Genomic DNA, 19,866 nt, shown 5'->3' on the forward strand with positions numbered 1-19,866 from the left:
CTGCAAGCATGATCCCAGTCGTTTGTTAAATCACTGTAATCAGGCTTACCTTAAATATATCAGGCACTGTCAGCATTTTCTAGACCTTATCATCTCTCTAGAAAAAAATATACTGAACATACCTCAGAGCAGGTAATCATGCCGGCCATTCCCCCAGCTGAAGTTTTCCCATACTCTTCAGTTATGTGTGAGAACAGCAGTGGACCTTAATTACAACCTGCTAAGATCATCAAAAACCTCAGGCAGAACTCTTCTAATTTCTGCCTGAGGTAAAAACAGTACAACGCCGGTACCGTTTAAAAATAACAAACTTTTGATTGAAGATAAACTACACTAATTCACCACATATCTCTTGATACTTCCTTTCTTGTCGAGAGCTGCAAGAGAATGACTGGGAGTGGCAGTTAGGGGAGGAGCTATATAGACAGCTCTGCTGTTGGTGTCCTCTTGCAGCTTCCTGTTGGGAAGGAGAATATCCCACAAGTAATGGATGAATCCGTAGACTGGATACACCTTACAAGAGAAAATATACTTTCATGATTCAGGCAGAACATGGAATTTTTAAATTCACTTTTGTTATCAAACGCACTTTGTTTTCTTGGGTATCTTTGCTGAAAAGAATATGTACATATCCTTAGCAGCAGCAATGCTGTACTGGGAGCTAGCTGTTGATTGGTGGCTACACATACTTGTTTTTTGTCATTGGGTCACCAGATGTGTTCAGGTAGCTCCAAGTAGTGCACTACTGCTCTGTAGATGCCTTTAACTATGTGTTTAATTCATTTGCAAACAACAGTGCAATAATAACTGTTACAGCCCTTTATTGCAGGTTAAATCAACCAAGCTCCTAATCTCCTCCCTTACTTTCAAGCATCTAACTGGCATAGGAAGAATATTTTTGGTGTTAATTTGTAGTCATCTTGGCCCTCCCTGATAAAACTTAGCAGTGAACAGATTGCAAAGCAATTACAAAAAAGATGGGTTGTGTCAGGTATAGTGTCTGACTCAAAACCCCAAAATTCTACAACAGCTGTACCTGTGGAAAGTACTCCAAGAATATCCAAAACTCACTCACCTTCTGCCTATATTCTATGGAAATAGTCTGGTTTAGGGGTTAATACATTGCATACATTGTCCTTTATTTGTTCTCGTCGCACTGATCCTGAATACTTGTCTAGAATTGAACTTTTAGAACACATTTTTATGTGAGGGAAATCATATTGTTCTTAATTTCTTAGATTCTTAGATACTCTTCAGTTTTCCAGACTGAAATGTAGCCACCAATTTAGCAAGAGCTATCCAAGGCGCTGGATCTAAAATGGGCCGGCTCCTAAGCTTTACAGTCCTGCTTTTCAAATAAAGATAGCAAGAGAACAAATACATACTTGATAATAGGAGTACATTGGAAAGTTGCTTAAAATTGCTGAATCATGAAATAAAACAATTTGGGTTTAGTTTCCCTTTAAAGATATGCAGGTAAATGTTCCATGAGATGTAACTGCAGAGGCCTGCACAATACACAGGAACAACAGGCACCAAACATCCAGAGGCTGTATTCCTCACAAACAACATCTTCATATGGAGAAAGACTCTATAGCATAGGAGAGCTTTTAGATCAACAAAAAAGCCCACGCTGAGGCTAAATTCAAAGCACACAAGCATGTACTTAGTGACCTTCAGGCAAGACCCCCACAACATCACACGTGACATCACAGTACTTAGTGACCTTCAGACAAGACCCCCACAACATCACACGTGACATCACAGTACTTAGTGACCTTCAGGCAAGACCCCCACAACATCACACGTGACATCACAGTACTTAGTGACCTTCAGGCAAGACCCCCACAACATCACACGTGACATCACAGTACTTAGTGACCTTCAGGCAAGACCCCCACAACATCACACGTGACATCACAGTACTTAGTGACCTTCAGGCAAGACCCCCACAACATCACATGTGACATCACAGTACTTAGTGACCTTCAGGCAAGACCCCCACAACATCACACGTGACATCACAGTACTTAGTGACCTTCAGGCAAGACCCCCACAACATCACACGTGACATCACAGTACTTAGTGACCTTCAGGCAAGACCCCCACAACATCACATGTGACATCACAGTACATAGTGGCCCCACACAGCAATTCCAGATGAAGACGCTTACAAAGACATATTAGGTGCATAAATGCAGATAAAAAATGCCCTGGTGCCATAAATTACTGCTAAAAAGGGACATTCTCAGAAACACAGCTTGGGTAGAGTTTGCCAGCTCCACTTGTGGCTGGACAGAACTAGGAAGAGGAAGGGGTGGTGCTTGAGGGTTAGCTTTATACAGGTAACGAGGGGAGTGGGCAGTTGTGTCCACATACCTTGGGCGAGTGTTGTTCACTGAAAAGTATTACCAAGGAGGGCAAGACAACAACAATAATAGAGTAGGAAGACATACGATTATAATTCTCAAACCTAAAGTGATCTACAACAGTTGGCAACAGAGAGGGCTCTCTACAAATGTATCTGGTCTAATATTACCATTGTATACGTCATCTATATGTTTATAGCGCTGCGGCTGCACGTAAGTGATAATAATCATAACTTAAAAATGCAGAATCTCACACATTTCTTAAATTACATTAACTTAGTGGCTGTGAAATTGTGAAGGTCCCTTACAGGATCATTGGTAGATGACTTTTCTTTGGCTCTAAATTATGTAGCAGCCATTATTATAGTATGTGCCTTCAATGTCTGCAGAAACAGTACAAGGTATTGTACAACCCATCATTTGTACATCTCCTACAGAAAAGTCTCATACTACCTTGTACCGGTACTGATGTGAAGGTGCAAATAATTAGTGCAACTGTTCTGGCCTAAGCTCTGCTGGGGCAAAACTACGTGTGAAATTACAGAGAAGTGTCTGACCCAAATTTTCCTCAACACAGGCAGAGTTTCCCTTGCTGTTGTAAACAATGAACACTGATTTATACAACAGCAATAGAAAATAGGCCCCAGTGTCTAACTACTGGGAAATTAATCCTTAAAGGGACATAATAGTCGGAAATTAGTGTAACACGGGTCCAGAGCTGCACTTGTACTTTATGTTTAACCCCTTTTACAGGGGTTAAACACACAGATGTGCAGGGTCGATAGTCTTAATGGATTAGAGCATGTCATTTTTCAACCAACAGGGCCCTTTAAAGTGTGTTTTTTTCTCCAATATCATCAGGGTTATAACTGGTTTCTCTCATAGAACCACTAATTGTCTCAAGGATATCGGCACTGACTCCAGTCTTTTGACAGTATCAGCTTATTTACACTTCAGTTAAATTAACTAGTCTAATTCCTTGTAGAGACTTTCAATGTATTTCTATTATCAAGTTAACTTTGTTCTCTTAGCATACTTTGTTGAAAAGCATATCTAGCTAGACTCAGGAGCAGCGATGCACTACTGAGGACCAACAGGTGATTAGTGGCTACACACAAACGATTCCTGTCATTGGCTATGTTCAGCTAGCTCCCAGTGGTGCATTGCTGCTCTATAGGCAGCTATACCTATCACCTAGATTACAAGTTTTGCACTATAGACAGGGCCGGATTTCCCATTAGGCACAGTAGGCATGTGCCTACAGGCGCCTTGCAGTGAGGGGCGCCTGCCTGTCAATAATAAAAAAAAAAAAAAAAAAAAAAAAAAAATTTTTTTTTTTTTTTTTTTTTTTTTATGAGGGCATTTATTTTAGTAAGAATTGTGCTGCCAGGTGCCTACAAAGTCGAGTGTTTCATTGGGAATATGTTACAGCAGTTGAGGGAGCCATGAAGGAGAGAGGGGCAAAGATTAAAACTAAACCCCTCCCATTGAATTTCTAAATTCTAATTTTAAACACATTTGTTGACCCCTGGATTACATATAATCTACAACATTCCATGTTTTCCTTTGAGAGCAACATCATATGATATTTATATTTCAGAACAAAATAAATGTAACATCTGTGTGTGTTTGTACCAAAAATATCAGAGTTTACAAGATTTTTTTCCCTACATTTTATATTTTCTTCCACTGGCTGCACAGGTTGTTGATGGTGATGAGCTTGCATGCTGCTAGTTTTAATATTGCTATTGTTTACACAAAACTGTGTTTGACTCCAACAAAATGTTAAGCACATAGTCAAAGTCATCTCCAGAAAAGCAATACACTAATGGCTTGTCAATAAACATGTCCTATGAGCCCATCTGGGTCTGCACAGATGTGTATTGCTGTCTCAGAACTGACATTGACTATGTGTTTAACTCTTTTGCAAGAGGCTAACACACTTCTCTGCAAGCACTAGTGCAATAATAAAATGCCCAGCAAACTGTCACATTTGATGTCCCTTTAAATAGGGTTTTCTTTAGAATATTTTGCATTAAAAGTTTAACATGATTTGTTTTTGTTATACATAATAGAAATTGTATGGCCATTTGAGTCAAGTGAATATTGATTTTTGGTGTAGCTTCCATTACAACAAATATTGCAATTGGTGTGTGTATTTGTGTATCTCCATAAAAGGGAAAATGTAATTTTACATCTAATATTTATTTTTAGTTGTCCTAAATAATAATAAAAAAAAGTCCTCATTTTTTCCACTTTTTTCTAGGGGGGGTGGGGGGGTGGGGGGGGCGCTTCAGGTTTTTGTGCCTACAGGCACCTGAGATGTAAATCCGGCCCTGACTATAGAGGGTTGCGTTATTCCACCCCCCCCACCCCATAGCGCTGCCATTACAAGTTTCTAAAAAGCCTCCTTGTGCGTGCGATATGGTGGCAATGAGCTCCATACCGCACAAAATCCAAGGGCTGCTTTAACGTGCTCGTGAACGCTTTCCCCATAGACATCAATGAGGAGAAGGTGTTAGAAAAACCTGAAGTGCGGAATGAAAAGCTCCATAACGCAACCCATTGATGTCTATGGGGAAAAAAGTTAAGTTTAAACCTAACACCCTAACATAAACCCCAAGTCTAAACACCCCTAATCTGCCGCTCCCAACATCGCAGCCACTAATAAAAGTTATTAACCCCTATTCCGCTCTGCCACATCACCGCCACTATAATAAAGCTATTAAGCCCTATTCCACAAGCTCCTCGACACTGCCGCCACTAAATAAAGTTATTAACCCCTAAACCTCTGGTCTCCCACATCACCGCCACTAAATAAACCTAATAACCCCTAAACTTATCACCCCCTAACTTTATATTAAAATTACAATATCCCTATCAGAAACTGTAAATGGATCGTCGGGGGTTAGTGTTAGGTTTGTTTGTTTTTTTAGATTAGGGTTTGGGCTTTTTTAAAAGAGCTAAATGCCCTTTTCAGGGCAATGGATAACGTAGGTTTTTGTTAGTTAGGTTTTTTATTTTGGGGGGTTAATAGGGTTGTGGATTTTACTGTTGGGGGGGTCTTTGTATTTTAGGCAATGCCCTGCAAAAGGCCCTTTTAAGGGCTATTGATAGTTTATTGTAGGCTAGTTTTTGTTTGTTTTTTTTGGGGGGGGGGGCTTTTTTATTTTTATAGGGCTATTAGATTAGGTGTAATTGTTTTTATTTTGGATAATTTCGTTTGTTATTTTTTGTAATTTAGTATTTTTTGTAATCTTAGATTTAAATTTTTTATTAGTGTTAAATATTTTTTTTAATGTGTAATTTAGTTTATTTAATTGGTAGTTTTTGTTAATTCTAGTATAATAGTTGTTAGGTTAAAAGTTAGTTTAAACTTAGTGGGGGGTTTTATTTCAAAGGTAAGTTTTTATTTTAAATTTTTTTATTTTAAGTTTTTTTTACTTTAAAATAGGAATATTGTAATTTTAATTTAAAGTTAGGGGGTTGTTAAGTTTAGGTGTTAATAGTTTAATTTAGTTTTCGCAAAGTGGGGGGTTGGTGGTTTAGGGTTTAATAGGTTTATTTAGTGGCGGTGATGTGGGAGGCCTGAGGTTTAGGGGTTAATAACTTTATTTAGTGGTGGCGATGTCAGGGAGTGGTGGAATAGGGGTTAATAACTTATTAGTGGCGGCGATGACGAGAGCGGCAGATTAGGGGTTAATAAATTTATTATAGTGTTTTCAATGCGGGAGGGCGGCAGAATAGGGATTAATAGGTAGTTTATGTGTGTTAGTGTATTTGTAACTATTTAGTTATGAATTTTGTGTAACAGTTTTGTCGAGCAAAACTTATAACTACTGGTCTCAAAGAGCAGAACGGATCGGGTCAGTATAGGGCTGTGACACAAGCATTTTAGCCTCACCGCACAACCTGTAATACCGGCGCTGTGGAAATCCCATGCAAAAACGTCATTTTTTTGAGTGCGAGATTGACATTGCGTTACAGTCTAAAATGCTTGCGGTATTGCTATACCGACAAGACTCGTAATAGCTGTGTTAAGGTTTTTACTCTGAAATGGCAATTTTTTCAGCGTTAAAACCGTAACGCAAAACTCGTAATCTTTGCAGGGCTTAAACACAGTTACATGAAAGAACAAGTACAATAATAAAATGATTTAATACCTTAACGCTTGTATGTATGTCCCTTTAAGGCAATACAGTTGGTGGAAGTGTATTATATGATACATAACACAGGGTACATACCACCGGCCATGCATTAGGTATCTATGAATGATGCTTTCATTGATGACGTCTTTACGGAAGAGCTGATAGGACAGAAACACAACCATGGCAGTGACCGCTTCAAGCAGGATGCTGTAGGTTATATCTCTGTAATAAAGATACACATGATTTATTATTGAGACAATGCATTGGTTTCTTGCATTGGTGACAGAAGAACAGTATTATTCTTGGACTTTATCATATAAAATATATATAATAGAACTTATATAAAAAACATTGTGAGCATTTCCTAAAGGAAGGAACTAAAAAAGTATAAGCTTAGCACAGGGATGTGAAATGTATTAGCAGCGATTAGGTTAAACCTGTAAAATATATTTTTTTCCTTGCAAAAACAAAGTTACAACTATTTAAAGTGATATTAAAACTGAAAGGAAATGTAATATTTGTGTTGCAACGCAACCCTAAGGACATATTGCTCATTGGCTGATAAGGAAAACTCCTGCAGCTCTATTTCACATGCTTATAATTAGGCACAAGCATCAAAACCATGACATCATATTTCAAAATGACACAGTTGCGTCATGACATTAATTAGCATTTTCCTAAAGAGCTAAGGTTTCTATGGGCGTCTGACAAAATTTGTTTTTCTTAAAGGCGCAGTAACGTTTTTTATATTGCTTGTTAACTTGGTTTAAAGTGTTTTCCAAGCTTGCTAGTCTCATTGCTAGTCTGTACAAACATGTCTGACACAGAGGAAACTACTTGTTCATTATGTTTAAAAGCCATGGTGGAGCCCCATAGGAGAATGTGTACTAAATGTATTGATTTCACCTTAAACAGTAAAGATCAGTCTTTATCTATAAAAGAATTGTCACCAGAGGGTTCTGTCGAGGGGGAAGTTATGCCGACTAACTCTCCCCACGTGTCGGACCTTTTGCCTCCCGCTCAAGGGATTCACGCTAATATGGCGCCAAGTACATCAGGGACGCCCATAGCGATTACTTTGCAGGACATGGCTGCGATCATGGATAATACCCTGTCAGCGGTATTAGCCAGATTGCCTGAATTAAGAGGCAAGGGCGATAGCTCTGGGGTTAGATGAGATACAGAGCGCGTAGATGCTGTAAGAGCCATGTCTGATACTGCGTCACATTATGCAGAACCTGAGGACGGAGAGCTTCAGTCTGTGGGTGACATCTCTGACTCGGGGAAACCTGATTCTGAGATTTCTAATTTTAAATTTAAGCTTGAGAACCTCCGTGTATTGCTTGGGGAGGTGTTAGCTGCTCTGAATGACTGTGACACAATTGCAGTGCCAGAGGAATTGTGTAGACTGGATAAATACTATGCAGTGCCGGTGTGTACTGATGTTTTTCCAATACCTAAAAGGTTTACAGAAATTATTAATAAGGAGTGGGATAGACCCGGTGTGCCGTTCCCCCCCCCCCCCCTCCTATATTTAGAATTTTTTTTCCAATAGACGCCACTACACGGGACTTATGGCAGATGGTCCCTAAGGTGGAGGGAGCAGTTTCTATTTTAGCAAAGCGTACCACTATCCCGGTTGAGGACAGTTGAGCTTTTTCAGATCCAATGGATAAAAAATTAGAGGGTTACCTTAAGAAAATGTTTATTCAACAAGGTTTTATTTTACAGCCCCTTTGCATGCATTGCGCCTGTCACTGCTGCGGCGGCGTTCTGGTTTGAGGCCCTGGAAGAGGCCATCCATACAGCTCCATTGACTGAAATCATTGACAAGCTTAGAACACTTAAGCTAGCTAACTCATTTGTTTCTGATGCCATTGTTCATTTGACTAAACTAACGGCTAAGAATTCCGGATTCGCCATCCAGGCACGTAGGGCGCTAAGGCTTAAATCCTGGTCAGCTGACGTGACTTCAAAGTCTAAATTACTCAACATTCCTTTCAAGGGGCAGACCTTATTCGGGCCTGGTTTGAAAGAAATTATTGCTGACATTACTGGAGGTAAGGGTCATACCCTTCCTCAGGACAGGGCCAAATCAAGGGCCAAACAGTCTAATTTTCGTGCCTTTCGAAATTTCAAGGCAGGTGCAGCATCAACTTCCTCTGCTTCAAAACAAGAGGGAACTTTTGCTCAATCCAAGCAGGCCTGGAAATCTAACCAGTCCTGGAACAAGGGCAAGCAGGCCAGAAAGCCTGCTGCTGCCTCCAAGACCGCATGAAGGAACGGCCCCCTCTACGGAAACGGATCTAGTAGGGGGCAGACTTTCTCTCTTCGCCCATGCATGGGCAAGAGATGTTCAGGATCCCTGGGCGTTGGAGATCATATCTCAGGGATATCTTCTGGACTTCAAAGCTTCTCCTCCACAAGGGAGATTTCACCTTTCAAGATTATCTACAAACCAGATAAAAAAAGAGGCATTCCTACGCTGCGTGCAAGACCTCATAGTAATGGGAGTGATCCGTCCAGTTCCGCGGACGGAACAAGGACAGGGTTTTTATTCAAATCTGTTTGTGGTTCCCAAAAAAGAGGGAACCTTCAGACCAATTTTGGATCTAAAGATCTTAAACAAATTCCTCAGAGTTCCATCATTCAAGATGGAAACTATTCGAACCATCTTACCCATGATCCAAGAGGGTCAGTACATGACCACAGTGGACTTAAAGGATGCCTACCTTCACATTCCGATTCACAAGGTTTGCCTTTCTAGACAGGCATTACCAATTTGTAGCTCTTCCCTTCGGGTTGGCTACAGCCCCAAGAATTTTTACAAAGGTTCTGGGCTGACTTCTGGCGGTTCTAAGACCGCGAGGCATAGCGGTGGCTCCTTATCTAGACGACATCCTGATACAGGCGTCAAGCTTTCAAATTGCCAAGTCTAATACAGAGATAGTTCTGGCATTTCTGAGGTCGCATGGGTGGAAAGTGAACGAAGAAAAGAGTTCTCTATCTCCTCTCACAAGGGTTTCCTTCTTAGGGACTCTTATAGATTCTGTAGATTCTGTAAATGCTTGCCGTGTTCTTCACTCCATTCTGCGCCCTGCCTTGGCTCAGTGCATGGAAGTAATCGGCTTAATGGTAGCGGCGATGGACATAGTGCCATTTGCGCGCCTGCATCTCAGACCGCTGCAATTATGCATGCTCAGTCAGTGGAATGGGGATTACACAGATTTGTCCCCTCTACTAAATCTGGATCAGGAAACCAGAGATTCTCTTCTCTGGTGGTTATCTCGGGTCCACCTGTCCAAGGGTATGACCTTTCGCAGACCAGATTGGACGATTGTAACAACAGATGCCAGCCTTCTAGGTTGGGGTGCAGTCTGGAACTCCCTGAAGGCTCAGGATTCATGGACACAGGAGGAGAAACTCCTCCCAATAAACATCACGACTGTGGCTTACATCAATCATCAAGGGGGAACCAGGAGTTCCCTAGCGATGTCGGAAGTCTCCAAGATAATTCGCTGGGCAGAGACTCACTCTTGCCACCTATCAGCGATCCATATCCCGGGCGTAGAGAACTGGGAGGCGGATTTTCTAAGTCGTCAGACTTTTCATCCGGGGGAGTGGGAGCTCCAACCGGAGGTGTTTGCTCAATTGGTCCATTGTTGGGGCAAACCAGAACTGGATCTCATGGCGTCTCGCCAGAACGCCAAGCTTCCTTGTTACGGATCCAGGTCCAGGGACCCAGAAGCGACGCTGATAGATGCTCTAGCAGCTCCTTGGTTCTTCAACCTGGCTTATGTGTTTCCACCGTTTCCTCTGCTCAGGTAAGCATGTCAAACAGTGAAAAAAGGCAGTTACACTAACGAAATTTTTACAGTGTATGTAACAAGTTAGCAGAGCATTGCACCCACTTGCAAATGGATGATTAACCCCTTAATACCAAAAACGGAATAACAAATGACAAAAACGTTTTTAAAACCAGTCACAACTGCCACAGCTCTACTGTGGCTGTTACCTTCCTCAAACACGACTTTTGAAGCCTTTTGAGCCCTTCAGAGATGTCCTGTATCATGCAGAGGGAAGCTGAATGTCTCTGTCTGTAATTTTAGCTGCGCAGAAAAGCACTAAAATAGGCCCCTCCCACTCATATTACAACAGTGGAAAGCCTCAGGAAACTGTTTCTAGGCAAAAATCAAGGCAGCCATGTGGAAAAAAACTAGGCCCCAATAAGTTTTATCACCAAGCATATATAAAAACGATTAAACATGCCAGCAAACGTTTTATATTGCACTTTTATAAGAGTATGTATCTCTGTTAATAAGCCTGATACCAGTCGCTATTAAATCACTGCATTTAGGCTTAACTTACATTAATCCGGTATCAGCAGCATTTTCTAGCAAATTCCATCCCTAGAAAAATGTTAACTGCACATACCTTATTGCAGGATAACCTGCACGCCATTCCCCCTCTGAAGTTACCTCACTCCTCAGAATATGTGAGAACGGCAGTGGATCTTAGTTACTTCTGTTAAGATCATAGAAACCGCAGGAGTATTCTTCTTCTAAATGCTGCCTGAGATAAAATAGTACGCTCCGGTACCATTTAAAAATAATAAACTTTTGATTGAAGAAAAAAACTAACTATAATACACCACTCTCCTCTTACTACCTCCATCTTTGTTGAGAGTTGCAAGAGAATGACTGGATATGGCAGTGAGGGGAGGAGCTATATAGCAGCTCTGCTGTGGGTGATCCTCTTGCAACTTCCTGTTGGGAAGGAGAATATCCCACAAGTAATTGATGATCCGTGGACTGGATACACTTAACATGAGAAATACTGTCTAATTAAGGGTGGGGTCGTGGAAAGAAATATATCAGGTAAGCATAAATTTTGTTTTCTTTCCTAAGACATGGAGAGTCCACAACGTCATTCCAATTACTAGTGGAAACCAATACCCAAGCTAGAGGACACGGAATGAACAAGGAGGGAAAACAAGACAGCAGGCCTAAACCGACGGCACCAACGCTTGAAGAACCTTTTTCCCAAAAGAAGCCTCAGCCGAGGCAAAAGTATCAGTCAGAGGGAAAGAGAAGTAGAACTTGCCTTCTGACCCCTACTCTTTCCTGACAAAATTTAGAGCGCGTACAACATCCAAGTTATGCAACAGACGTTCCTTTTGAGAAGAAGGATTAGGACAGAGGGAAGGAACAACAATTTCCTGATTAATATTTCTATCCGAAACTACCTTCAGGAGAAACCCCAATTTAGTACGAAGAACCGTATTATCCACATGAAAAATAAGGTAAGGAGAATCGCACTGCAGAGCCGAGAGTTCAGAAACTCTGCGAGCAGAAGAAAAAGCAATAAGAAACAAAACTTTCCGAGATAACAACTTAATATCTACAGAATGCATTGGCTTCAAGGAGGAAGAGATTATACAGTTGTGCTCATAAGTTTGCATACCCTGGCAGAATTTATGATTTCTTGCCCATTTTTCAGAGAATATGAATGATAACACAAAAACTTTTCTTTCACTCATGGTTAGTGTTTGCCTGAAGCCATTTATTATCAGTCAACTGTGTTTACTCTTTTTAAATTCTGACATCAGAAACTACCCAAAAGTTTACATACCCTGGTGATTTTGGCCTGATAACATGCACACAAGTTGACACAAAGGGGGTTGAATGGCTATTAAAGGTAACCATCCTCACCTGTGATCTGTTTGCTTGTAATTAGTGTGTGTGTTTAAAAGGTCAATGAGTTTCTGGACTCCTGACAGACCCTTGCATCTTTCATCCAGTGCTGCACTGACGTTTCTGGATTCTGAGTCATGGGGAAAGAAAAAGAATTGTCAAAGTATCTGCGTGAAAAGGTATTGAACTGTATAAAACCGGAAAGGGATATAAAAAGACATCCAAGGAATTGAGAATGCAAATTAGCAGTGTTCAAACTCTAATCAAGAAGTGGAAAATGAGGTGTTCTGTTTGATAACATACTGCATTCATCTTGAAATCAATTCTGACAAAATTTCCTGTGGCTTTGTAGCTCACACATCCCCAAAACATCAGCGATCCACCTCCGTGTTTCACAGTAGGAATAGTGTACCTTTCATCATAGGCCTGGTTGAGTCCTCTCCAAATGTAGCATTTATGGTTGTGGCCAAAAAGCTCAATTTTGGTCTCATCACTCCAAATGACTTTGTGTCAGAAGGTTTGAGGCCTGTCCCTGTGCTGTTTGGTGTATTGTAAGTGGGATACTTTGTGGCATTTGCATAGTAATGGCTTCCTTCTGGCGAATCGACCATGCAGCCCATCTTTCTTCAAGTGCCTCCTTATTTGTGCATCTTGAAACAGCCACACCACATATCCTGTATTTCACCTGAAGTTATTTGTGGGTTTGTCTTTGCATCCCGAACAACTTTCCTGGCAGTTATGGATGAAAATTTAGTTGGTCTACCTTACCGTGGTTTGGTTTCAACAGAACCCCTTATTTTCCACTTCTTTATTAGAGTTTGAACACTGCTGATTTGCATTCTCAATTCCTTGGATGTCTTTTAATATCCCTTTCCTGTTTTATACAGTTCAACTACCTTTTCCCGCAGATCCTTTGACAATTCTTTTGCTTTCCCCATGACTCAAAATCCAGAATCGTCAGTGCAGCACTGGATGAAAGATGCAAGGGTCTGTCAGGAGTCCAGAAACTCATTGACCTTTTATACACACACACTAATTACAAGAAAACAGATAACAGGTGAGGATGGTTACCTTTAATAGCCATTCAACCCCCTTTGTGTCAACTTGCGTGCATGTTATCAGGCCAAAATCACCAGTGTATGTAAACTTTTTATCAGGGTCATTTGGGTAGTTTCTGTTGTCATTATGATTTAAAGAGTAAACACAGTTGATTGATAATAAATGGCTTCAGCTAAACACTAACCATGAGTGAAAGAAAAGTTTGTGTGTTATCATTCATATTCTCTGAAAAATGGCCAAGAAATCATAAATTCTGCCAGGATATGTAAACTTATGAGCACAACTGTATCTTCACTGGGTCTGCAAACCAGATCCTGCAAGGCCATGCAGGAGCTATTAGAATTAAAGGTGCTCTCTCTTGCTTGATACGAGCAATGACTCGTGGAAGGAGAGCAAACAGAGGAAACAGGTATGCTAGACCAAAATCCCAAGGAACCGCCAGAGCATCTATCAGGGCGGCCTGAGGATCTCTTGACCTTGAACCGTACCTTGGAAGCTTGGCATTCTGACGAGACGCCATCAGATCCAACTCCGGCACCCCCCACTTGAGGGTTAACCTGGAGAACACCTCCGGATGGAGAGCCCACTCCCCGGGATAAAAGGTCTGTCTGCTCAGAAAATCCGGCTTCCTAGTTGTCAACTCCTGAAATGTGGATGGCAGATAGAAGACAATTGTGAGCTTCTGCCCACTGAATAATCCGTGTCACCTCCTTCATTGCCAAGGAACTTTCCTGGTGGTTGATGTAGGCCACTGAGGTGATGTGGTCCGACTGGAATCTGATAAACTGGGCTAAAGACAACTGAGGCCAGGCCATTAGAGCATTGGAAATCGCTTTCAACTACAATATTTATCGGAACAGAGAAGACTCTTCTCGAGTTCATAGACCCTGAGTCTTTAATGAGTCCCAGACTGCTCCCCAGCCAAGCAGGCTGGCGTCCCCTTCGCTGCGATTAGGTTCTGTGTTGTGTATGACGGCATGAGAACGAGGCTTCCATCAAAGCCTATGGAAGTGCGCTCTCGTGATTGCAAAGCTTCCGTGCAATGTGAACGCAAGGCGCGTGCGCATTGCACCCAACTTTTAATACCAGCGCACGCTGGTGTTACAAAGTGGAGTGCAAATAACACTTTAGCGAAAGCGATATTATGCGCTCTACTTGTTATCTGGTCCGTAATGGGACACTGTACATTAGATTTTTCTTTGCATAAATGTTTTGTAGATGATCCATTTATATAGCCCATCTGGTAGTGTTTTTATAAAGATGCATAGTTTTGCAAATTTTTTAAGAACATTGTACTGATTTTCAGACTCCTAACCAGATGTATACATGAGTTTACAGACTCCTGCAGGCTTCTGTTTAAGTTATCTGTCTATTCATAAGCAGGGAAGGGGGGTAGTGTCTGCTCTTTTTGTTTACCCAGCAAATTTCAGTGGGTGTTCCAGACTCCCTCATCAACTGTGCTAAACTGGGAACTTCTAAGTAAGTTCTTAAAAGGTTTAATACTGGATTTTTAGATCTGTGCATATTCTTCTTTACAGTAGTGTCTGTTACATGCAGTTATATGAAAATTGGAGTATACTGTCCCTTTAATGTTTTATCTCTGCAAAGTCTAGCAAATATACCACAAGATACCACATGCAACCTTCTGCACATTCCCGCAATATCTCCGAGGTACACCTGTACACATGCACACCAGAGCATATACCTTCTGCACATTCCCGCAATATCTCCGAGGTACACCTGTACACATGCACACCAGAGCATATACCTTCTGCACATTCCCGCAATATCTCCGAGGTACACCTGTACACATGCACACCAGAGCATATACCTTCTGCACATTCCCGCAATATCTCCGAGGTACACCTGTACACATGCACACCAGAGCATATACCTTCTGCACATTCCCGCAATATCTCCGAGGTACACCTGTACACATGCACACCAGAGCATATACCTTCTGCACATTCCCGCAATATCTCCGAGGTACACCTGTACACATGCACACCAGAGCATATACCTTCTGCACATTCCCGCAATATCTCCGAGGTACACCTGTACACATGCACACCAGAGCATATACCTTCTGCACATTCCCCCAATATCTCCGAAGTACACCTGTACACATGCACACAAGAGCATATACCGTTTGCACATTCCTTTAACTGATGGTTTTAAATAGTTCAGGTCACTTGTTCATTAAACAAAATAAAGTGTACAACCTCACATATTAGATACTAGGGATGTGATTTGGGCAGTTTTGTTAGCTGCCAATTGCGGAAGTCGGCGGCCAGTTGCGGCATTCAGCTCTTTTCTGAGCCGGATTTTTACTTATGAAAGTGGATTTGCACAGATCGCAGTGTATTGCACTTTCAAAAGAAGAAATCTGGCTCCAAAAGAGCTGAATGCCATCAGCTAATGAAACAGTCAAATTTTACATTCCTATTAGCTATGTCATTATAAATTCAACAATTTTTAGGTTTTCTTTGTGTTTTTGTTTTTAAAGGGGAACAACTTGTTATAAATAAATTATTTCACACTGCCAAAACAAAGCAAGTAGAGAAACAGTTTATTTCATTCAACTACACTCATGTAATACAAGAACTAGATAGGACCGAGCTCCAGCTTTTTTAGATATTTACACTAAATATATTGCTGGCAACAAAAACATTTTATTTTCAGGCTGATGCTAAACTAATTTTAAGTCAATATTTTCTCAACAGTAAAACGATAATATTGTACATTTCGTTTCAGTGCAACAAAAGCATCGGTGCATTTAAATAAAATTGTTGTAAAAAATCACATTATCTAAGAAAACAGGTCAGATTATGGAATAAGCATCATGTTTAGTAAAATACGAAATGAGTCTGCCGTAACTGGAACTGTGGATTGGCGCAGCTCACCTGGCATTATGCCAGTTTTTAGCTCAGTGTCTGCGCAGCACATAGATTCATTTGTAATAAGTAACAGGATATATAGCACTGACTGCTTCCTAGTATTTTGACCTCGCATTAAAAGAAGACAATAGGCAAAATGGAAAAGGGCAAAACATAAAAATTGTGTCTCCCTGAACATTTACTTTTGCCAGTACAAAGAAAAAGTGAGATGGTTTAAATGCAAACTGTGATCATTAAACCGATTATGTGTCATTGAAAATTTATCTCTCCTAAATTCTATAAGTTCCCATGATCCTGCATGGTTAATCTTCCTATCCTGAGGTATAAAAAAAGCTTTTAAACAGGACTCAGTAAGGGGAGGATTGAGAACAAAAAGGGATCTTTAGAGGTTTTATTAATAAAATGTAACACTTCTCTATGTTCATCTTGTTTCCCACTGATCCTCAGCGGCTTTCTCATGACCACTGTGTGACCATCTGGGGCCCCATTACATATGCAGCTACGCCCGCAAAAAGCCGGCGACGCCGGGTTTTACACGATTTTGATATCCTATATACAGCGCCGCATATAAATGCGACAAGTATATTTCACCAGTCGCCCGCAATTTTTACTCCCATAGGCTAACATGGGACCGCGTCGCAAATTGGTATCCAATTTTCAGCGCAAGGAATTACGTGGCGAAAATGGAGAAATTTTACTCCATTTTTACCTCGCCATAAAAGGCAGCCGTAGCAGGTCTTGTGCTGAGTATGGGAGCAACGTAACTCCCGAAAATGCCTGCAAAACTATACTAACACCTAACGCATGCGCAATGTCTATCTGTCAACCGCAATCCCCCACCGCAATAACTAATAGTGTATTAATGCCTATATCCGCCATCAAACCCACACCGCAAGTAATAACTAAATTATTAACCCCTAAACCCGCCAACCCCAACATCGCAAACTACCTATTAAAACTATTAACCCCTAATCTGCCATTAACCCACAACGCAATAAACCCATTAAAACTATTAACCCTTAATCCGCCATTAACCCACAACGCAATAAACCCATTAAAACTATTAACCCCTAAACCGCCAAAGTCCCCAACGCAATAAACCGAACCCCCCTAACCTACAAAATATTAAAGTTACTATTAAATTTAAAAAAAAAATAACACTACTTTAAAAATACAAATAAACTAAGTATAAATTAAAGGGACAGTCTAATCAAAATTCTGGAGTAGACTGTACCTTTAAGCAACAATTATTTGTAGTGAGAGGAGGTTTTTATGTGTCAGGCTTATTTTTGGCAGGCGTGTTAGACTTTTACGGGAGATTTGTTATTTTCTTTACTTTTCTTAGGCGCCGGTAGTTTCTAAAGTGCTGTAAGTCACTGGTGACGCTAGAAATTTGTATTTACGCTCATTTCTGGACATCGCTAGTTTATCAGTCTTACGGCACTTTATGAGCTTCTGGCGGGGTATATGTAATACCCCAATGTGAAAGGTGAAATTACGGGTGGTATGGGTTGCAGCGCTTGCGCTGAAGCCTGCGCCATATATGTAATCGCACCCCTGGTAGCAAGTTGCTGCAAGTAATCCCTTTAAAGGGACATTAAACTGCTGAGTACAACTACAATAGAATGGTTACTACTCACCATGGTATTAGCTTTCCTCCTGTGCCTGCAGCTGTCTTCAAAGCAATTCTCTTATTATAACCCCTTACAAGTATTAGTTAGTGACACTCTGCATCTTCATACTGGGCGCTGCCATCTTGAAACTTATAAAAAAAATTACCTTTTAAACTATGCAAAAAAACTGCATAAATGTAACACTTCTGCACTCGTTCATGTGAGATAAACTAAAGTGAAAGGAACAGCTGTCAAAAAGCAGATCTGTGTGTGCACTGCTCCTATCACAGAATGCAACAAGATGGCGCGCCCAGTATAAAATGCAAAGCTGTACCAACTGGATTTTGTAATGAGGCAAATAAGAGAAGAGTTAAGAGAGCTGCAGGTACAAGAGATAAAAAACTATAGCATGGCGAGTAGTAATCATTCTACTAGATTGTTGTACTCAGCAGGTTAATGTTCCTTTAAGGGTTCTCTAGATGCCACAATGTGAGTTTGTATGTTGAGAATCCAATGATGTCACATGTTAAGGGTTCCTTCGCAGAGCAATTAACTATTACTGTTTTCCTCGTACTATTTGGTGCAGTAATAATTATGTCCCCAATTATCAGAATTTCCCTAGAAATTATATAATGCATTGAGGGCTATGCAGCACCTCACCACGGACACCCGCCTAACCCCTCTCATGTTGTCGGTGCTCCTGGAACTCCTGGTCGGCCACAGGACACTCGCTAACTTTACCCCTGGACGCTCCAGCAACCATGTGCCCCAGAGCTCCACTCTTTTGGGGATTAGTAGCCCCTATGGAGGACAAGAGGTGGGGGAATTACCGGAGGGGAGCTGCTTTGGGAACCGGGGGTTTTGGACACCCTGGGACCTGGGATTCTGTGGGAATATGGTTGCCATGGAGGCGCCAGTCAGTCTGGAGGGGCGGGAATGGCGGGAAAACTGTGGCACTGTCTCCTGTTTTTATCAAGATGAGTGTGTGTATAAAAGATGTGTGTTTGTCACAATAAAGTCAGTTCTATTTTCACCTGAATGCTAGTCTGTCTAGTTATTTGGGTGGGCTCCTGCAAGAATCACTTCCCTGGGCTACATAGCCACTCGTTCCAGGCAGAGGAAGGACCCGGTCGACGGCGCTACCCAGTCGGGGTAGCGGGGAGTCTGTCACATTGGTTGGCAGCGGTGGGATGCTTAAGTCTACCTGGAACGTCCAAACCACTAACAGAAGATCTTGCCGGATGGAGCAGTACCATGGGCTCCGGAAGGAAGAATTGAGAACGTTGCTGCAGACTAGAGGGAAAGTCGCCGGCAACAAGACAAAGGCAGTGCTCGTAGCCAAACTGATGGAGGACGATCGGGCTAGCGAACAGGCTGGTGGGTAGGACAGCGACCAAAGCGGAGGACAGCCCAGTACAGCCTCCACTCCAGGGACTACGACATCCGACAAACAGCGGCAGGTACAGTAACAACTGGCTCTCTATGGACATAACCCCCCTGAGGAGATCATTACTCGGATAGTGACTGACGCCAACAAGTTACACATGTTGGAGCTTCAGAAGTCTATAGAGGGGGTCATGCCGGACCCCTGGACCCCCCTTTCCGGCCCAAGAAACGACCTCACGCGGCTTTCCGAACCTTCCAGGATGATGGGAGACGAACGGTTCCAGTGGGAGGGAGAGCTCCTGTACCGGATCTCCAAGAGGAGAAAAGGACCGGTGCCCAAACGCCAGCTGCTCGTACCAAAGAAGTTTCGGTCCAACCTACTGAACATAGGGCATGACATCCCCTTAGCCGGACACTTAGGAAAGCAAAGGACTTACCACTGCTTAACTCAAACCTTCTTCTGGCCAGGCATTACAGCCGATATTAAGGAATACTGTAAATCCTGTGAGGTTTGCCAGAAGGTAGGAAAGACGGGTGACCATACGAAATCTCCCCTCCATCCCCTGCCAATTATTGGGAAACCCTTTAGCCGAGTGGCAGTAGACATTGTGGGGCCATTAGCTCGGCCCAGCCCCTCAGAAAAAAAAAATACATCCTTACAGTGGTGGACTACGCCACCCGATACCCCGAGGCAATCCCCT

The 19,866-nt window shown here is 41.8% G+C and overlaps 1 protein-coding gene across 2 annotated transcripts in view; it reads right to left on the bottom strand.

Annotated features, from left to right (window-relative positions):
• Positions 1–19,866, bottom strand: part of DYM (dymeclin) — a 1,389,654-nt gene that overhangs the window by 1,037,860 nt on the left and 331,928 nt on the right. For both annotated transcript variants that reach the window (XM_053701098.1, XM_053701099.1), the window contains exon 7: positions 6,614–6,739. In XM_053701098.1, the coding sequence (XP_053557073.1) occupies positions 6,614–6,739 (126 nt within the window). The remainder of the gene's footprint in view (positions 1–6,613; positions 6,740–19,866) is intronic.

This window comes from Bombina bombina, chromosome 2 (genome assembly GCF_027579735.1).
Source record: "Bombina bombina isolate aBomBom1 chromosome 2, aBomBom1.pri, whole genome shotgun sequence".
Classification (NCBI taxonomy): Eukaryota; Metazoa; Chordata; class Amphibia; order Anura; family Bombinatoridae; genus Bombina; species Bombina bombina.